The sequence below is a fragment of the Monocercomonoides exilis genome, assembly GCF_001643675.1.
Source record: "Monocercomonoides exilis strain PA203 chromosome Unknown scaffold38-1042076, whole genome shotgun sequence".
NCBI classification, from domain to species: domain Eukaryota; phylum Preaxostyla; order Oxymonadida; family Polymastigidae; genus Monocercomonoides; species Monocercomonoides exilis.
This window is the reverse complement of record NW_027150583.1, coordinates 274,769-294,440: the sequence shown is the minus strand read 5'-3', so window position 1 is coordinate 294,440 and position 19,672 is coordinate 274,769. Positions and strand designations below refer to the sequence as shown.

The 19,672-nt window shown below is 38.7% G+C and overlaps 6 protein-coding genes across 6 annotated transcripts; 3 read left to right on the top strand and 3 right to left on the bottom strand.

Annotated features, from left to right (window-relative positions):
• Window positions 1-2,863: 2,863 nt before the first annotated feature.
• On the top strand, window positions 2,864-3,511 carry MONOS_14574 (uncharacterized protein; the record flags this gene model as incomplete). The annotated part of the gene is made up of 1 exon (XM_067867387.1): window positions 2,864-3,511. One exon carries the CDS (start codon window positions 2,864-2,866, stop codon window positions 3,509-3,511), a length of 648 nt encoding a protein of 215 aa, XP_067723162.1.
• Window positions 3,512-3,723: 212 nt separating this feature from the next.
• Window positions 3,724-3,999, top strand: MONOS_14573 (uncharacterized protein; the record flags this gene model as incomplete). Its single annotated transcript, XM_067867386.1, has 1 exon — window positions 3,724-3,999. The coding sequence occupies one exon, from the start codon at window positions 3,724-3,726 to the stop codon at window positions 3,997-3,999; it is 276 nt and encodes a 91-aa protein (XP_067723161.1).
• A 58-nt stretch (window positions 4,000-4,057) lies between these two features.
• MONOS_14572 (uncharacterized protein) lies at window positions 4,058-4,453 on the top strand (the record flags this gene model as incomplete). The annotated part of the gene is made up of 1 exon (XM_067867385.1): window positions 4,058-4,453. The coding sequence occupies one exon, from the start codon at window positions 4,058-4,060 to the stop codon at window positions 4,451-4,453; it is 396 nt and encodes a 131-aa protein (XP_067723160.1).
• Window positions 4,454-5,054: 601 nt separating this feature from the next.
• On the bottom strand, window positions 5,055-6,410 carry MONOS_14571 (uncharacterized protein; the record flags this gene model as incomplete). The annotated part of the gene is made up of 1 exon (XM_067867384.1): window positions 5,055-6,410. The coding sequence occupies one exon, from the start codon at window positions 6,408-6,410 to the stop codon at window positions 5,055-5,057; it is 1,356 nt and encodes a 451-aa protein (XP_067723159.1).
• A 3,913-nt stretch (window positions 6,411-10,323) lies between these two features.
• On the bottom strand, window positions 10,324-11,685 carry MONOS_9627 (uncharacterized protein; the record flags this gene model as incomplete). The annotated part of the gene is made up of 1 exon (XM_067880143.1): window positions 10,324-11,685. The coding sequence occupies one exon, from the start codon at window positions 11,683-11,685 to the stop codon at window positions 10,324-10,326; it is 1,362 nt and encodes a 453-aa protein (XP_067723158.1).
• A 3,618-nt stretch (window positions 11,686-15,303) lies between these two features.
• On the bottom strand, window positions 15,304-16,024 carry MONOS_9626 (uncharacterized protein; the record flags this gene model as incomplete). Its single annotated transcript, XM_067880142.1, has 2 exons — window positions 15,304-15,483; window positions 15,713-16,024. The coding sequence occupies 2 exons, from the start codon at window positions 16,022-16,024 to the stop codon at window positions 15,304-15,306; spliced, it is 492 nt and encodes a 163-aa protein (XP_067723157.1).
• Between the last annotated feature and the right edge of the window lie 3,648 nt (window positions 16,025-19,672).

The following is a 19,672-nucleotide window of genomic DNA, read 5'->3' as shown; positions in this document are numbered from 1 at the left end:
TTGCTTGTGTTTTTGCAGCTGAATGTTTTTTGTTGTATATGTATGTATTTTTGATACTTTATCTGTTTTTATGTTTGTATTTTTGATTGGTTTTTATTTCAAAAAATACAACACCAACACTTTATTATTTCACAAAAACATACCATTTGATAATTTATTTTGTTTGTTTGTTGGCTTCTGAATATCACACAAACATTGTTCAAAGTGTTCTTTTTGGGGAGAACCAAATTGAAGAAAATATTGCAAATAATGAAGTGTTTCAATCAACATTGATTCAAATGATTTCTTATTTGTCAATGATATTGTTTTTGAAATTATTCCTTTTTGTTGCAAAAGAAAAAATGATTGATAAGGAACTCTTTTCTATCAAAGCAGTTTCAATGGAACCAAGCAAGAGATGAAAATCAAAGAAGAATGATAGAATGCTATTCAAAATGAATGAACAAATACATTTCAGTTTCTATGTTGAAGATGTTTTCAATGAGTTTTTCAAAACAATGAGAGAAAAGAATTTTTCAATGGAAAATGATGCTATGCATCTGAGGTACATTTGTCATAACAAATCTTATTAAGAAACTCGGACGGAATGATCCAACAAACTCCAGCAAGCAAATTCAACAAAAGAATGATTGCAGAAGAAAAGGATGAAACAAAAGAAAAGAAAGAAAAAATGGCGATTGACCTTTGTGAGCGCTCTCGATCTCTATTAAATAAAAGATTTTGCTTTTCAATGAAAGTTCTCTTCAAGTACATCGCTCGCCTGTTAAAACTTGCATAGAAAAGAATGATGGAATAAAGAACATAAAAGTTGTTGAAATGGAAAATTAGTTTTGACAGTCATTACTATTGATAAAGTGTGAGAAAGATAGTATTTTTTTTTAAAAAAGAGAAAAAAATTTGAATGAAAAAAAACTTGAAAAAAGATTTGTCAATTGATCTGTTCTTGTTTGAAACGAGGAAAGCTTTCAAGCGTATTCAGGAACACAAGTTCCTGACTCGTCTTGAATATCAAATATTTGTTAGCTTTCACTTGAAGACAGTTCAAGAAAATGGAAATGGGAAAGCAAATTTGCGAATGTGCTCCATTTCTGGAAAAAGCAAGAGAACTGGAAGAGCTTAAAATGGGGAGCTTTAAAGATAAGAGTGAAACAGAAAGATGAAGAAAATTTGGTGGAAATGAAGACAAAAAAGATGTGGTGAACAAAACTTGAGACATTTCATAGGCTTTTTCAGATAGAGAGCAAAGAATACACAGCTCCTTTCTAGCATTGTGAAGCTTTGCAGAACAACGAGGAAGTGTGGTAATGAAATATTCCTTTGAAAAATGTTTGCTTCCTTTTGAAGGCAATTTGAACGAGTGTGTCAAAAACAAAGGAATTTCTTTATAATATCTGGGTGATAAAAAAAGTTTTGGAGGGACAAATGTTATTGCTTCAGAAATAAGATATGACCTCTCATTTTGCCAGAGAAGCGAAGAAGTTTTCTGTTTGTTTATCCTTGTCAACAATTGTTAAAAACAATGAATGAATTAAAAAAATGATTGAAGATTAACTGCAGAAAAACTGGAAGCGGAAGAGGATGAAGATATGATTGACTTTTTCTTCAAAGAAGGAAAAAGTTATTCGTTCTTGCATATGAGCATTGCCTTTCGTTTTCCTTCCATTGACAAAATACTGCTGAAAATTGTTGCAAATATTTTTCCTTTCTTCACAATAAAATTTCTTCTCATTGACTTGTTTTATTTCTTTTTTCGATTTTGAAATTAGTTGTTAACAAGTGTGGAACTTGAAGGGAAATCTCTCAAATCATTTGCTTTCAAATTTTTCAAAAAATTTGGAAATCCTGAAAATAATTTTTTTGTAAATAAATTGTAAATTGCAATCGAAAAGAGCAAGAAATGCAAATTCAACACGAAAGAAAACAAACCAAATGTGAATTGACTTTTTCAATAGTGAGCAATAATAATGCTTGCAATCAAACATCAATATAAGTTATCAAAAAAGAAAAAAGAAAAAAGAAAATTTCTTTGAAGTCGAAGTGGAAGCGGATAAACATTCGACTTCATCAACACAAAATCTTCACAGACATATGGGTAATTCTTTTTGAAAAGTCGCAAACGTTTAACTGATCTGAAAATCTGATCAAAAATGATCATAATAATAGTGATCATTCCGTTCCCATTATATATTGTCAATTATTATATATTGTTATTTTTCACCCTTATCATTGAAAAACATTTTATAAATCTAATGATAACATATCGAACGTTGATTATACAATAGAATTTTCTTTTGTAAGTTATTTCTTTCGAGCTATTTGATTCAAATGTTAAATAAGTTTTAATTTCTTCAATTTCATTTCATTAGTTCGAATATCCATTCAAAATTTTAAGATGTTTACTATGTTTTGATTATTTTCTTTTTTTGAAAGACAAATAAAATTAATTTGCATGAATTATCGGATTTTTAAAAGAAATTGTTTAATAAGAAAGATTTATCAAAACAATACTCGTTGCGTTAGAATAATATTCAAAAATGAGATGACATAAAGCAATTATAAATGTTATTATAAAAAGTTAAAGTTTGATTATTAATTTTCAATATAAATCTCCATTTATTACAAACTCAAAAATGTTATATCTTCGAATATTTATATTCAAACAGTTTGTATCAAACAAGTTTCTTTCATCTCAGAATGCACATTTTTCCTTATCCCTTCCATTTAATATCGACAAATTATGGAAAAATATCCTTCTTCAAATATTTGAAATTCCTCGAAAATATCAGGTTTTCTTTGCTTGTCGACTATTCTGATACGAATGAAGATGCTGCATGTGCTTCTGGTGTAACTTCTGGCTGACGTGATGGGAACTTTCTCTTCAAACTTCATGTGTCCGGGGCAGCACAGCAGTCCTCTCTTCTCTCAGAACTTTTTGTATTCTTTGTCTACTTCGCCATTCAGGAGGAGGAGAAGCGAAGAGAAGAAGGCAGAAGGAGATGATCAGCCATCATCGACACCTGCGATTGACCCTTCGGATGCGTCGGCTGTGGCTGCGTCATACACATCGGTAGGAGCGATGGACGACATCGAGAGGCGGCTGCGGATTGTGGTGCCAGAGGCGACTGGTGTGTATGGGCGGCATATGCCGCTGTCGCTGCAGCTGCTGCTGTCGCTGCGGGTGCTGCAGACGCTGCGTGGATATGTTGTTGCACTTTCTGTGATGCTTTCGGTTCCGCTGGTGGGACCGCTTCCATCGCTTGCAGCTTCGGTGGGCACGAAGTCGGGGAGTGAGCGGATCTTTGCAGCGGCAGATGTGAATGCGTTCCCGTCAATCTATGATATGTTTGACCTGTCGCTGCAGATATGGCGATCGCAACAGTCGAGGCGTGTGGTGGTGAAGCTGGACGACGAAGTGATGGAGAGAGAGGTTGAAATGAATGAAGTGGGAGAGATTGTGGAGAAAGGGCTGTTGACAGCGGGCTGGGGATGGAGAATGTGGTTCTGTCTATAACAGCGATTGAGCTGGCGGTTCTGGAGGAGTAGGAAGAAGCAGAGGAAGGAGAAAAGGGAGGCAAAGAGGGAGGCAAAGAGTGAGAAGAAGAGGGAAAAGAAAAGGAAAAAGAAGATGGAGGAAAAGAGAGAGGTGATGGGAATGAGGAGAAAGGCTGGTTTCTGACAGCGCACAGAGAGTTTGTGGAGAGAATCAAAGAGAACCAGGGGAAGATGGAAGAAGCGATGGCGCCGCTGGTTGTGGAGGTGCTTGGAACGAGTCGGTTGAGGTTTGTGAAGGCGAGGACAGAGACTGAGGCGGATACAGACAAACAGCATTCAATTGAACCAGAAGTGTGCAATTCTTCTCCAGCAGATGGCATTCGACAGGAGATTTCAAGAGAAGACGAGATTTGGTCATTAGCAGAAGCAGATATGTCTTTGGGAACAATTTCAGATGGAAGTAAAGGAAGGGTTAGGAACAGATTGAAATATCAGCTGATCGTTTGACAATAATTGAGGAATAAGATTAATCCCATGAAGTTAAGGGTGTAGAGCCGTTTGATTTATGAGGAGTGATAAGAAGAAGAAGAGGAAGAGGAGGAAAATGGAGGAAAAATTGAGTGCAGATAGAAGAGTGGAGTGTAGTGGTTGTTCTATTAGGTTGAGGGATAATGAGAAGTGCCTTGAACTTAAAAGGCAATCAGCAAATGATGCGTGTGAGCATTGCAGACGGGTAGACTTTGGATGTGCCTGGCGAGCTGTACATGCAGCTGACCATAGGCTGTGTCAAGATGTCAATGAAATGATGGAGATACAGCTGAGGAACAAAGCCGAAGAGAAATCTGCCTCTGGGGCTGTGCGAAATCCTCATGCAGCATGGGACAGAGAAGAAGCAGGGATGAAGCAGGCGATTGTGGAAGACTTGGCGGTTATGTTTAACGCCCTTGTTGAATGGTCCTAGCACAAAGCAGAGTACAAGTTTGTGTGTGGCATCTTTATTAGCAAGAATGAGTTGATCCGTTTTGTTAATGAGCACATTGTAATGAAATCGCGGCGACTGTGCTGTGGAGTGACAGCGCATGTTGTGATGGAGTACAGATGATTCGGTGAAGGTGAAATTCACATCGGGGAAGGGAATTGAAGCTGCACGGCAGAGCAGAGAAGGAGTAGAAGCAGGTAATGCGAAGGAGATTCTGAGTAATTGTTCAACGACGCTGTCAGGGCATGCGTTAGAGTGTGTGCTTGATAGGGCGTCTGATGCGGACAAACAGCTGATTTGGCTAGGTGAGTGAATGGAGGCAGAGGTGAAGAAGGCGGGGAAGCGGGTTCATTCAACACGTCAGACAAGAGGCTCGGTGCAGAAGAGGAGTTTATTTGAGAAGACAAACAAATACAGCACAGACGATGGGTTTATGCGGCTGTGATGCTTCGTACGCCATTTCAAACCGACCGCGCTTTCTCAGCGGTTGTTCCTATGGATGCTCCCATGGCATTGAAGATGGAAGCAGAGAATCTGCATCACAATTTTGTTTCTTCTTCTTATTTGTCATCATCGTCAATTTCTATTTTTTTTTTGAGTGTCTGTTCCTTCTTCTCATAATCCTTTTCATCTCAAATATCTCATCTGTCACATTCCTTTTCTTCTCTCTCTTCATCAGCCTCAGCACATGCATCTCTGGAAGCACCTGCTTTGAACAGAATATCAAATGCGTGTGTTCTGACAAGTTACTTATAGATGTGCTTGTATCATTGGCTTTCCGGTGTTTGTGCAGCTCCATCAACCTCCTCATCTCCAGATGCGAAGAAGAAAAGCACTTGTGCGACGAGTGGGACGAATGCATCGGAGGTAGTACATCGTCAAGAGGAGTGGTGGATATGAACAGACAAGGAGGCGAATAGAAGAAGCGCTTCTGCGGAGAGGTGTGTGAAGATGGAGAGTATGTGCTAAGGAGAAGCGGTGGAGCATCAGCAGCGGAGGAGGAAAGAGGCGCAGACAGAGCTGATGAAAGAGAAGAGGATGTAGTTGTGGAGATGACAACAGACGAAGTGACTGCAGCCATCAAGTTTGATGAGGTTGTTGGGGTTGCAACAGCAGTAGATTGTTGGAAGCTTCCTGGCTGAGCCAAATGAGAAGGGCGCGAGGGAGAGCTCACCTGTGTGTGTGACTGCTGCGATGTTGCTGAGGATGTGCAGGTGTAAAGAGAGTTCGTGTTCAAAGATGAAGACAATGATTGAGATTGAGACTGAGATGAAGGCTGAGGTTGTTGGGTGAGTGCAGGACCAGGCGAGATGGATGTTGACTTCTGCTGGATGGGCTGAGAGAAGGAAAGAAGAGCAGAGAAAGAGGAGGAAGCGAGAGATGTTGGAGAAGTCAGAGAGTCTAAGGAAGAAGAAGCATAGGAAAATAAATGTGGAAGGGAAGAAGACGACGACGAAGAAGAACAAGATGCAATGAATGCAGTTGAAGATCCCCCAAGCACAATCGTCGGAGCCAACAGTGATGTGGACACAGAAGACGAAGTGTCATCAATGAAAGAGCGAAGCGTGTCCAACGCAAAAGTGGCCGAAAATGGAGTGTTTGAGGTGCTTATCTCAGAGCAGTGAGCTGTTGATGAGTGTGTGAGTGCTATTGACGTGGTTGTTTGAGTGATGGCGGGTGCAATGAAGATGGGGACAGTGGATGAGACAGAGGGAAATGCGGATATTGTCAATGAAGGAGAAGTAGATATAGAAGAAGAAGAAGAAGAAGAAGAAGAAGGAAAGAGAGGAAACAATGGCTGGAGTTGAATGGTTTGGGGAAACGAGTTAAGATAAAGCATATGATTGTGCAGGAGTTTTTGAATGTTGTGAGCGAAGAGAGGAAAGTGATTGAGGAAGAATGGAAGGCGATGAAGAATGTGGAGTGGGAGAAGATGCATGCGGCGCGGATGTGTGCGTGTGATGTGATGATGATGAACACGACATCTTCGTCGATGTCGGCAGAGGTGCTGATGCAAGCGACAGGATCGATCGCGCTGCAAAGTGGCAGCGCAAAATGAACATAAAGTATTGTTCTGGTGTATTATGGCACTCTAACGTTATTTTGTACGTGAAGCTTCTTGTTGAGAAAAGTGTTTGTGCAATATCCAGTGCATTTGATGACTTGGTAGTCGAATGAGTGTTGCAGCGGAGAGTGAGGGCTCATGGTGGAGTAAAAGAAGAATGGAGTGTTCTGGAGGAAGAGTGGAGAGACAGGGGATATATGTCGCAGGATGTTAAGAAAGAAGTGCTGCTTGAGTTTCTGTAGAAGAAGAATCTGCAAAGAGCAGAAGTGGATTTGTTGATGATTTAATGGTTGTTAAAGGAGAAGAGGTGTTTGAGAGTGTGATTGGGTGATGCTGCCAGTGTGTTAAGAGGCCGGTGACGAAGGAAGATGTGTGTGCGCAAGAGAATCGCCCGCTAATCAGTGTTCAGATGTTTGTGTTTGGCAGAGAAGTCGAAAAAGAAGAGGAAGAGGAGAGATGATGTCGAACAAGAATATGATGAAATGAAAATAGAGCATGAAGAGAGAGAAGATTGAAGAGAGCAGATAAGTCTTGATAATCCTGTTTCAACATATGTTGTTTACATCGCTGAGTTTGATGTTTCACTTGAATTGTACACTGTCCAACCACTTTGATCATCATTTCCTCTGATTTCATGTTTCTGTCCTTCAAATATCAATTCATCGCTCATTAAAATCATTCCATTCACAACAACTTTCTTTGTTCCAGTTTGACGTGTAAGTTAATGCTTCAAAGTCAAACAGGGAAATTGGACTATTCCACAATGGGAATGATCATATGCCTCGACGTTGCTCACATATAATTCTTCTGGGGTGGGAAGGAGATAGATGCACAGAGGGATAACAACACTCGTATTTCCATTGTCATATCCTCTCACTTTCTCAAGAGAATCCAATGAATCTGTCACACATCTGATGTTTTCTGATTTTGCTGTTTCTTCCAGATTGGGTGAAAGGACAAAGATATCTCTTCCCCACTTGGCTGTGTTTGTTCCAAAGAAGGAAGAAATCAAGAAATCTGGGTTTTCAGTCAACAATAGAAGAAAGATTCCTTCTCCAAGACCATTTGTCGCTGAGCAAAGGCACTCATCAAAATTACCACCTTTCACTTTCACTTCATTCTCATTCCCAACATATTGCTTCATTGATCCTCCATCAGCTGATTTTGTGCTTCCGCATCTGAAAATGTTCTCGAAATCATATTTTTGTCTATTGCGAAATTGAAAAAACATATGTTGGCTATCAACTGCGAACTATTCAATAAAAAAAGCATGATTGAATAATAAATTGAAAATTAAATTTATTTGTTTTGATTAAATGGAAACCACTAAACTTATCCGATTAACAGTTGCATCGTTCATGTGTGTTCTATCTTTGCAATCATGTAGAGTTCAGGCTCATAAAGCAAAAGAAAAATACTATTCAAATGAAATTTTGAATTAACATTAAAAATCAAGTTTGTCAGGATAAAGAATCGAAACGTTCCTTGCACTTTTTATTAATAAACAATTGCAAAGTAGTTCAATCAAATGATGCTCTTTTTCATTGAAAAACTGATATTTAAATTTTGATCAAAAAATTTGATACATAATTTTTTGAAAAAGAATATTTCATCTCATAAAGAAGTTTGAAATGAACCAACAAACATCACTGTGAATATTCGTTATTATCATTTGAATAATGGAAACGGAGTGTTTTTGAATTAACTTTCATGGGACACATTTTTGATCTTAAGCGACTTTTCAAAAAGAATGACCCATATAGAAATTATAGATTGAACGCAGTGAGACAGGTTTGCTCCGAGATAATGAGTATTAATTTAAATTATGGGTGGTTTGAGTGAAAAACTTCGCCCTCCCATATATGACGTGGAAAGAAGGGCGAGATGAAAATATATACAAAAACATTATAAATTATTTAATAAAAAATTAATGCATTGTCCGCTTCTCTTCACCACCGATTTTGCCTTTTACCATGGTTGCGAAGACCAGAGGGCAGGGGACGTTGCCCCTCGGAGCTCTCCCCTGCAGGCTGTGCAGGGATCCGGTGAGGCGAGTGTTCTGTTCGGAGCAGAAAGAAAAACCACTCTCGCTTCCGCGAGTCGTGGAAAAGAAAACTGCATGTGATGTGCTCTGCCTCCCGTTCTTCTGCTGCATCAGCAGAGCAACCCCAATCATCACACACTGCATATTTAAAATAAAATTCTTTTCTGTGAAAACAATAATAATGTTACAAAGGAGTAGGATCATGATTGAAACTCAACATTCGTTACATGTTTCTCTGAACAGGTTCTTGGTGCACATCAATATCTACGGGCAGTTGATTTTTTTCTCTATCCATCTATATCTCGCCCTTTCTCTCTTCATATTCCTCCTAATATGTTTCTCACTTTCGCACATAGCCGCTTTGAGTCTCTCCATCCGCATTTGTTTTATCTCGGAGCAAACCAGTCTCTCTGCGTTTTATCAATTTGCAATAGAGCGAATATACGAACGCAATAAGCAGGTTTGCTCGTCAATAATGAGTTCTGAAATCCCTTTTCTTTCCGTATGTGTGATCTAAAACCCTCATGCCTAGCACCTTGCCGTGCGGCGGATGACCAGAGGGACTGCGGATGAAGGTGCGGCCTCTATCCCTACTCCCTCCCCCTCTTGCGCTGTCTTCGGGGGGTTCTCGATCGGGTCTTCTGTACCTGAGCGGGCATGACAATTTGTCCTATGCTTCTCTCTCCGCGTTTCCTCCGATCGGTCTCGAGTTTCTTCTGCAAGGCAGTCTGTCTACCCTCCGTCAGCTCCATAATGCTGCGGGGAATTATGGAGGGTGTCTCATCACCCTTGGGGAGTTGTGCTATATCGTTCTCATGCTGCGAACTCTTCTCTCGAGTCGACCCTCGTCTCTTCGAATTCTTTCTCTTGCTCGTCTCCGCTTCTCCCCCAGATTGTGATGTTTCTTCAGGATACTCCTTTGTTTCAGATTCTGTATTCTCATTTGAAATCTCTTTTCCTTTGCTGTCCTTCTCCGACTTTCCTCCCTTCTCTGCCAGGGGTACTGGGCCACCGATTGTCTCCAGGATCCATCTCGTGTCCTGAACTGGTAACACGGTGTAATACTCCTGGGCTACTCTAGAGCCTGGCGCCCATCTCGCGTACGCATTGATTGCTTTCCAATCTGCAGCTTGTTGTCTTGCTAGGTGCGTTATCACAGCGTGTCTTATCGAGTACGCGGTAAATGTGTCGGGTATTCCGTTCTCTCTCAGGACAGCCACTAATTCTTCTTTGATCCTCTGCAAGTTTGCAGGTTGCCTCCCCCTGAGATCGAACCACACATGTTCGTCTCTAAAGGTTGTCTTTATATAATCCATCCAGCGTTGGAGCGCTACAACCGCATCGATACGTGGGTCTGGATGCTTATTTATAATAACCTTAACAGTCTCTCCCCCTGATGTTTTTGTTTGTACTTGTGTCTGGACAGAGTTATCTTTAAATATCGTTGTCTCTCTTCTCATTCTTTCCAGCTCTGCTGGCCTTAGGGCTCCAAAGATCATAGTCAGGATGAGGGCTCTCCTCTGGAGTGTCCGAATATCTTTTGCGTCGTTGGTGCTTACCGCCCATTTCGTGATGATTGTTAAGTTCCACATTGATTTGTATCTTTTGCCTCTTCTCGGCTTCTCTCCAACATAGGTTCTAAGAAATATTTCTATGTCTTTCCCATCAATCTTAAACTCTCTGAAAAGGTTAATAGAATCCAGTCCTTTCCGAACTGTCTGACAAATCACTCCACTAGACAGGTTAGTATTTGAAAGCGTTTTGGCAAACTCTGCCATAATCCATTTGGCATCTCTGGTTGTGAGGGAGTTCGGTATCATCCATGCTCTCCCTATCAAGGAATCGTTTGAATCTTCGCAGGGCTCTCCACGTATCCCTTTCGCTCTTTTGATTTCTCAATATTGCTGCTGCTATGTCCTTCGCTCCCACATATTTTCCCCATGAAAAGAAGAGGTCCCTTCCTTGGATATTCTCTTCTCCAGTATTACGCACATCACCTCTCCCGGGGGTAGTTTCCAGCCTTCCCTTCTCATCTTCGCTCCCTGTATCATGCACTCCTGAAAGGTCCCCAGGTTCTTTATCGAATGCCCAGGCTGCAGTAGCGGGGTCCAGGTCTGCCCCTGCTAAGCTGGCAGAATCAGAATCGTCAGATCCTTCTGAGATCCGTTCATTCTCTCTTTTTGCACCCGTCCAATGTTTCTCAGGAACGGGTGGACAAGTACAATGTCGTCTTCTGGTGTTCCTCTCTCTTTCTTCCTTCTCACGGAGAATGGTCTCCAAGTACTTCCGCAGGGCACTGGCACAATCTGTTCTGAGATTACATCTAGTGTTCTCGGTGCGACTATTTGCAATATCTCTGCGACTTTCTTCCACCTTCAGCTCATAGTCCGGTTTCTTCCAAATCCGTCTGAGTGCATCTGCTTCCGTGTTCTGCTCTCCCGAGAGATGTTCCGTTTGTATCGTAATGTTCAGGCTGTTCAGTTTCTTCTCCAATGCTCTCAGTGTTGAAATGAGTGATGGCGTTCCCCTCCTCTTCTGAATTGCCCATCTCGTGGACATGTTGTCTGTCTTCAAACGAATATGGTCTATCTTCTGCTGTTGCAGCCATGCTCCCTTTCTCTCTAGTGTCCTCAACACTGCTCTGAACTCCTCCTCGTTTATCGCTAATGCGCTCTCCTGGAGGGTCCAACTCCCGTGGACATATATCTTCTCCTCTTTGTTCTCTGTCGGTATTGTTAATACTGCACCCCATCCCAGCTCCGAAGCGTCCGTTGTTAGCTCTGCTGGTCTATTCCTTCTCCTTAGACACCTCGGTCTGTTCTCAAGCAGGGTTTTCCTTTTATGTGTTAATTCTCCCAGTATCATTGGGCTGACTATCACCGTTCCCTTCCAGCCTCCGCGGGCCATTGCCTGCCTCAGCTCGTATTGCATGCGCTTCATCCACAAGCTCGATGGTGGATGTTGTAACCTCACAAAATTCAGCTTCCCGAGGAGTGCTGCTAAGTCTCTTGTTCTCTGATTCATCCTTTTCTTTGCATGTGCTATCCATTTTCGCACATCCTTCAGCAAAAGCACTCTCTTCCTCTCTTGGAGCATCACTTCCATCTTCTCCGAGTTCCATTGCCATCCCAATAACTCCACAATCCCTGTTGACTCCAGTTTTTGTTTCTCCTCCGAATTTCTCCTCGTAAGAAATCTTGCTCCATTGCATCAATCCGAGCAGATATGCGGAGTCTTCTTCTCTTTTCATCACGCTGTGCTGTGTTGCTTCTTTCTGTATCCTCCTCTCGCAGTCTTTCGCTGTCCAATGCCATATCTTCTGCTTGCGATATTTCGCGGAACAAACTTCTCAATCATTCTCGCAATATCTCGCTGTTTATTTGACTGTATCTATATCACTATAATAAGCTGATTTTCTTCGAATTATCAGTTTCACAATTTCTCACAAATTCTATCTCAATCTTTATCTCATTGCAAACTCAGCTCTTTCTATTTGAATTCATTCGATCAAAGGTGGTTTGTCTCTCTGCAATTATTTTGCTAAAATACACGTTTCTCCTATTTCTCATTTGTCTCTTTATATTTCGCGGTTTCGCTTCTGTGAAAATTTATTTAATATGAACAGTATCATTTCAGATTATTAATCACCTATAATTCATCATTTCTGTTTTTGATATTGCATCAAATGATAGTTTGTCTTCATTCTCTATATATATGCCTATCGAATTGTTAAGTTTTTAACTCAATAATTATATCACAGTAAAGTGCGGTTTTCTCTATTCTTTTTCCAATCATGACCTCGCTTCAAAGCGCGGATCTCTCTATTCTCTATGTCTGTTTTCCGATTTTTCGAGGTTTTGTTCTTTGTTATTATCTTATGAGAATGCACATCTTTATTTTAATTCATTATCTTTTGATAGTTATAAAATTGTCTGTTCATAACAATTTCATAGAAACAAGTGATATGTTTTCTTCAATCCTTGCGATATCGAGCGGTTTCTCAATTTAAACAAATCTCACGGCAAAGAGAGGCTCTCTCTTCTTTATGTATTATTATCTCGCAATAAAACTTGAATATATATGTTTATATGAAAATTTTGATAAAGGCGTAAAAACCATATTATGTATTTATGCAATTATCTTTTTGAAGGTCGCAGCTTCATTATAAAAAATTATCTCTTTATTGTAATTAAATTCTTCCTCAATAATTATCTCGCTGCAATGTGTGCATTTACCCTCCTTAATTCGAGTGATATCAAGCGATTTATTATAAATATTATTATTTATATTTAACTGCATCTCGCAATACTTCGCAGATCTTGTTCCTTAAAAAAATCTCACAACATTTGTTATTTCATTCTATTTAAAAGTCTATTGTAATTCATATCTTCATTTTGTTAAAGTGTATGATGAAATATCGAGGCTTCTGTTCTTTAACGTTATCTCGCAGCACAATGCTGCAATATTTTCAATAATAATCTTTCAATATATTGTAACTTATGTTCCTGATATTGTGCTTTAACAATGCACGGCTTACCTTTCTGTTTTATTAGCTGTACGCAGTCTTTTGTTCCGAATGATGCATTTCGCACTCCGATCCAGGAAAATTCTTCAATAATAATTTTCGCTCTTTCCAGTTTCAAAAATAGATTTAATTCTTCTCCATCGCAGTCTCTGGATTTTTTCAAAAACAAGTTTCTGCTTCATCTTAATTGCGGACTATAAAGATCTTCTTGAATTTAAGAATTGGCGAATTTTGATCTCAAACCACCCATAAATCGTGATCAATACTCATTATTGAGGAGCAAACCTTCTCCTTGTTTACGTCGATTCTCTCTATTGCGAATTCCATAGATAAATCTTCATTCAATAAAATAACGACTGAATTTGTTTTCATCTCTTGTTCAAATAAAAATCATGCATCTTCCGTAACTATATTTATTTCCCAATGGCTTTATAACAATCAGCTCCATTCTCATCGAATTGCTCCACAAAGTGGAGATTGGCCATTTCAACGACAATTCTGATTCCTGCACTTTGGAAAGGATACAGATAGAAAAATCTTCACAACATATAGCACAACAAAAATTCCATGCACCATATCTTTTGTAAAAATCATTAAATTGATGTATTTCGTCTGTCATGCAATTTCCAAAAATTATCAGATTGATTTTCAAAGTCGACACATTGCCTCATTTCTGTTGAATTCACAGGAAATGATGTTCCTTGTTCTGCAGGGAATCTTCATTCAAAGCCCCTGCGACCGACCGACATTTTTTAAACAACTCGACAACTCGACCGACAATTTTATCGAGTTTATATATTTTCGTTATTAAAAAAATAAAAATTTAAAAAAAAATTTTTTTTGAGAAAAAAACGAAATAAAATCTTTTTCAATATTTTTTTATCCATAAATATTAATAATTTAATATGGAAATGAATAATCATAGTATTTTCTTTTTTTTTTTCTGAAACACAATAATTAATAATGGGTTATCGGCAAATCTTTGTCGAAATCAGTCGAACGATAAAGATCAGTCGTTTGACAAAGATCAGTAGAGTTGGAAGATATAAGTGTGAAAAATGATTTTTTTTGCAATTATTTATTATTTTTTATTAAGAGATTTTCACTCACTTGATGATTTCACTTTTTTTCATTTTTGAATCATGCTTGCTTTGATTTCTTATTTTGAAGTTCAATGATTCGGTAAAATATTATTTCAAATGTTGCATTGTTCAAACAAGACTTTTCGATCATTCCTAATAAAAAGAAATGGAGTTTAGCGTGTTTCAAACAGTTCCCTTTTATCTTTTTGGTTTTGATTTTTAATTCAAATTTAATCATCGTTTCAAAAATAACATTTGATTGTTGTGGGAATTCAATGAAATAATAAAGTGGTTATTTGTAGACTATTATTATTACTAATAATTGAAAAAATCTTTTGTTCAAAGATAAAATTTGCACAAAAATATATGATGCGATTCTTTTTCTATAACATGAAACGGTGATAACATATAAGTGAAGGAATATTATTTTCTAAACAAAAAAAGTGAATGAAACGAAGTTAAGATAATTTCGTATTATCCAGAGAATGATATGTTGCTCCATTAGAGTGCGTGAGCGAGATGAAATGAATACAAGGAAACTGCAATGGCGATAAAGGATCACATGGAGCTGCATGCGAAGCCGAAGAGAACTGTGGAAAAGAAGGTTGCTAAAATGACAAAATAGTCTGATGACGTGGAAAACGTCACATTCGTCGAAAGAAATTGTTTGAAAGAAGAGAGAAGGAGAAAGGGGGAAGAATGAGAATGAGTAGAAGAGGAAGAAGAAATAAAAAATTTAAAAAACCATGTGATGAAGAGGAGGAGGAGGAGGAGGAGGAGGAGGAGGAGAAAAAGGAAAAGAAGGAAGAAGAAGGAGAAGAAGGAGGAGAAGGAGGAGGAGGAGAAGAAGAAGATAGTGAAGAAGAAATTTGACAAGAAAATGGTAATATAGTTTAGAAAGATGTGTGAAATGGAAAAGAAGATTATCATTGAATGAAACTCACCACAAAATCAAATTGATTCAAAAAAATCCAAAAATATTAAATCACTAAATAAAAGTCAATCAAAAAGTGCAATGAAACTACAATCACATCACAAAATTCTTCTCTTTCTCTTTCTCTCCTTCTCTCTCTTTCTCAAAAAAACAAAAATGAATAAAAAATTTCATCCTTTCTATCAAACTTGTCTTTCTCTCTTAACCCCATCAATTGTGAACTCCCATCTTCCTTTTGTCCTTTCCTTCTCTTCCACCCTCTCGTTGTTCTTCAAATCTCTCAACAGCATCTCGGTATCAGCAATTGGATCCTTCAAATGAAGCTGCTTGCTCAGCGTGGCGATTGCTTCGGGTGAAAAATCCTGAGGGGGAAGAAGAGGGAAAAAGAGGGAAGAAGAGGGAAGGGAAGTGGAATGGAATGGTTGATATTTCATTTATTCACATAGAAAGAAAAAAATAAAGAAAAAAAGATGACCATAAGAATATAAATAAAAAAAAAAAAATGACATCATTTTAAGTTGCAACATATATAAAAGAATAATCACAAATAAATATCAACTCCATGATTTCAATAAACAAAATTAACACAACCTTCAGCTTGTCCACATTCCGAGCAGCCAATGCTCTCTGCATTTTCGAATTCATCGGCATCGTTGCTGTCTGCTCAATCGGATCATTGTCATCCACACTTACACTCACATCTCCATTTCTGTTGATTTCACTTCCTCCTCCTCCTTCTCTTTCTCCTTCTCCTCTTCCTTCTCCTCTTCCTTCTCCTCTTCCTTCTCTTCCATACACATTCCTCGATGTCATCCCTCTCTCTTTCGCCTGTCTCACAGCAGAAAGAGGTGGAAGCACAATTCTTCTGCTTCTTCCGCCTCCGCCAGCAGATGAAGCTCTCATTTGAGAAGAAGAAGAAAAAGAAGAAGCATCAGAAAATGGATGGAAATTGGCATGGTGTTTTTCTGTCTGTCTGTTGCTTCCCACACAATCTCATCTGAATCATCAGAAGAAAACGGGTTAGTGAAGCGAGGAGTGAATTGGGTTTGATTTTGACTTTGACTTTGATTCAAATTTTGTGATTGCGTTTGTGTTTGGCCTTGGAAGGGAGTGAAGTTTCGGCCAACAGGACGGCCTGGAGTTAATGAAGAAGAAGAAGAAGAAGAGGATGAGGAGGAGGAAGGAGAAGAATGTAGACGAAGAGCGGGAAGTTGTTGTCTTGATGCTGATGATGGACGTTGTGATTCTTCTTCAATGAGATGTCAATGTTATGTTGAAATGGATAAATAAATAAAGAAGAAGAAGAAATAAATAAATAAATCAATAAATCAATAAAAAAAAAATAAATATTTCGCAATAGAGCGAATATCCGAACGCAAGGAGCAGGTTTGCTCCTCAATAATGAGTATTGTTCACGATTTATGGGCGGTTTAAGATCTAACTTCGCCAATACTCAAATTCAAAGTAGACCCAAATTGTCCGCAACAAAAAGAAGCAACAGCCTGTGACAAAAAATACAGAGACGGCGATGGAAAGGAATTAGATCTATTTTTGAAACAAAAAAGAATGAAAAATTATCATCGAAGAATTTGCAAGGATCAAAGTGCGAAATACATCATTCGAAACAAAGACTGCGTACAGCTGATAAAACAGAAAGGAAAGCCGTGCATTGTTTGGATACAATTTCAAGAACTGAAGCTACAATATATATTGAAAGAAAATTATTGTAATTATTTCCGCGTTATACTGCGAGTCAATTTCAGAAATTAAAACCACGAAAAATAGTGAAACATTTTGATAGAATAAAGATATGATAATTTTTCGACTTTAAAATAGAATAAAACTACACATTATTTTGCTTATTTATTAGGAATAAGAACTGCCTATTGAAGCGAGATATAGTTAAATAATGAAATCGCAAGATGTTGCAAGAATTTAAAAAGATAGATCCACAAATTGCAGAGAGATTATTTTGGAGGAAGAACTTTCTATCAATGTGGAGATAATTAATTGAAATAATTAATACAAAATAGAAGAGATATATTCAAACAATGCTGTGATATACAAATGAAAACAAAACCAACGACAAACTGCAGAATATTGTGTGAATTAATTAGGAAGAAGATTCGCTCATATCCACGAAATAATATTTAATAACAGAAGCCACGATATTTCATCAGATACTTAAACAAAACGAAGATATGAATGACAATTGACTTTTAAAAGAATGAAACAATAAATATCGTAAGAATTTATTAGGAACAAGATCCGCGAAGTGTATCAAGATGCAGTTAAATTTTTAATATAAATAATAATAATAAATCGCTTGATGTTACTAGAATTAATGAGAATAAATGCACACATTGCAGCGAGATTACCATTGAGGAAAGATTAAATTACAATAAAGAGATAATTACATATTATAATGCTGCGAATTTGCTTAAGATAGTTACAAAAATATAATTATTCTATAATTCGCGATATTGAGAAAGCCATATACGTATTTGTTTTATTGCTAGATGATATCACAAGAATAGTGATAAAAGACGCGCAATGATAAGATATATATATATATATATATATAAATATAAAAGAAAACCGCGCTATGCCGCGAGACAGAGAGAGAAGAGAGAGCCGCGCTTTGCCGCGAGACAGAGAGAGAAGAGAGAGCCGCGCTTTGCCGCGAGACAGAGAGAGAAGAGAGAGCCGCGCTTTGCCGCGAGACAGAGAGAGAAGAGAGAGCCGCGCTTTGCCGCGAGACAGAGAGAGAAGAGAGAGCCGCACTTTACCGCGAGATCATTATTTGATTAAATAAAGGAGGTGCAGAGAATTGAAGCGAGAGAGGGATAAATAGAGAATCTGCTTTATATGAAAAGAGGATTTATTGTGAAAAGAGCTGCGCAGTTACGCGAGATACCGAGAAATACAGTGACGAAATATTTATATTTATATAATGCAAGGATATTTGTAATAATCGATACATATATTACAGCGATATTTTAATTAATGGATAATTTCGTTACAGTTACAAGATAATTATTTGAAATGAAGCTGTGCCTATTCGAGAGAGAGTTACAAAGAATCAAACCGAGTTCGATCTCAAGATCATGAGATAAGAGAGAGAATAGGAAGACGTGCTTTACCACGAGACTAAGAGACGAGAGAGTAACCGCGTTCAATACCGAGACTTTGAGAAGAGATAGAGCAGTGAACGGCGTTTCGCAGCAAAATGACGATAGAGATAGAAAGCTCAGTAAACCGATTGACTTTTGCTAAGGAAATATAGACAAGTTGTGTTACGACACAATATTAAACTGAAAGAGAGAAATATCATAAATTAAGAATTGGAAATGTTACGATTAATTACAGGAGAAATCAGAACAAAAGTTCAATCGTGAAACATATCGGGACTGAGGGAGAAGAGAGAGCACTGAGTTGTAGCGAGATAATCGAGGAGTGACAAATTGTTTTTAATCGAAAGAATTTGAATGAAGAGAAAGCTGAGTTTACTACGAGAAAAGGATGGAGAAAGAGATTGAGAGAAGTTGCAAATCGATAATACGATAAAAAATAGTGCACTTTTGCGAAATAGGTGCAGACATTGTAACCGCGAAACTTTTCCAGAAGATTGAAGAAGTGAAATCCGCGAAGAATCGCGAGGAGAATATTGAGCATGAGATCACGGTAGACCGCGAGAGGAGGATACAAAAGGAAGCCGCATAGTGCAGCGTAATGAAAATTGAAGAAGATTCTGCATTTCTCAGCTAAAATGCTGATAGACGCACTCAGCCGGAGTTAGAAAAAACCGGACTATGCACTGAGGGGGGAGAAAGTCGCAGAGATATTTCAGACAATCGCACCGAGAATACTAGATACAATTTTAGAACAGATTGTGCCGGTGCCCTGCGGAAGTACTTGGAGACTACCCTCCGTGAGAAGGAAGAAAGAGAGAGGAACACCAGAAGACGACATTGTACTTGTCCACCCGTTCCTGAGAAACATTGGACGGGTGCAAAAAGAGAGAATGAACGGATCTCAGAAGGATCTGACGATTCTGATTCTGCCAGCTTAGCAGGGGCAGACCTGGACCCCGCTACTGCAGCCTGGGCATTCGATAAAGAACCTGGGGACCTTTCAGGAGTGCATGATACAGGGAGCGAAGATGAGGAAGGAAGGCTGGAAATTACCCCCAGGAGAGGTTATAAGCGTTATACTGGAGAAGAGAATATTCAGGGGAGAGACCTCTTCTTAACATGGGGAGAACACGTTGGAGCAAAAGAGATAGCAGCAGCAATACTTAGAAATCAAAAGAGCGAAAGAGATACGTGGAGAGCGCTGCGAAGATTCAAGCAGTTCCTTGATAGAGAGAGCATGGATGACACTGACCCCCTCACAAACAAAGATGCAAAGTGGATTATGGCGGAGTTCATTGAAACACTCTCGAATACAAACCTCTCAAGCGGAGTGATAAATCAGACAGTACGGAAAGTGATGGATTCTATTAACCTCTTCAGAAAGACTAAGGTGGACGTGAAAGACATAGAGATATTT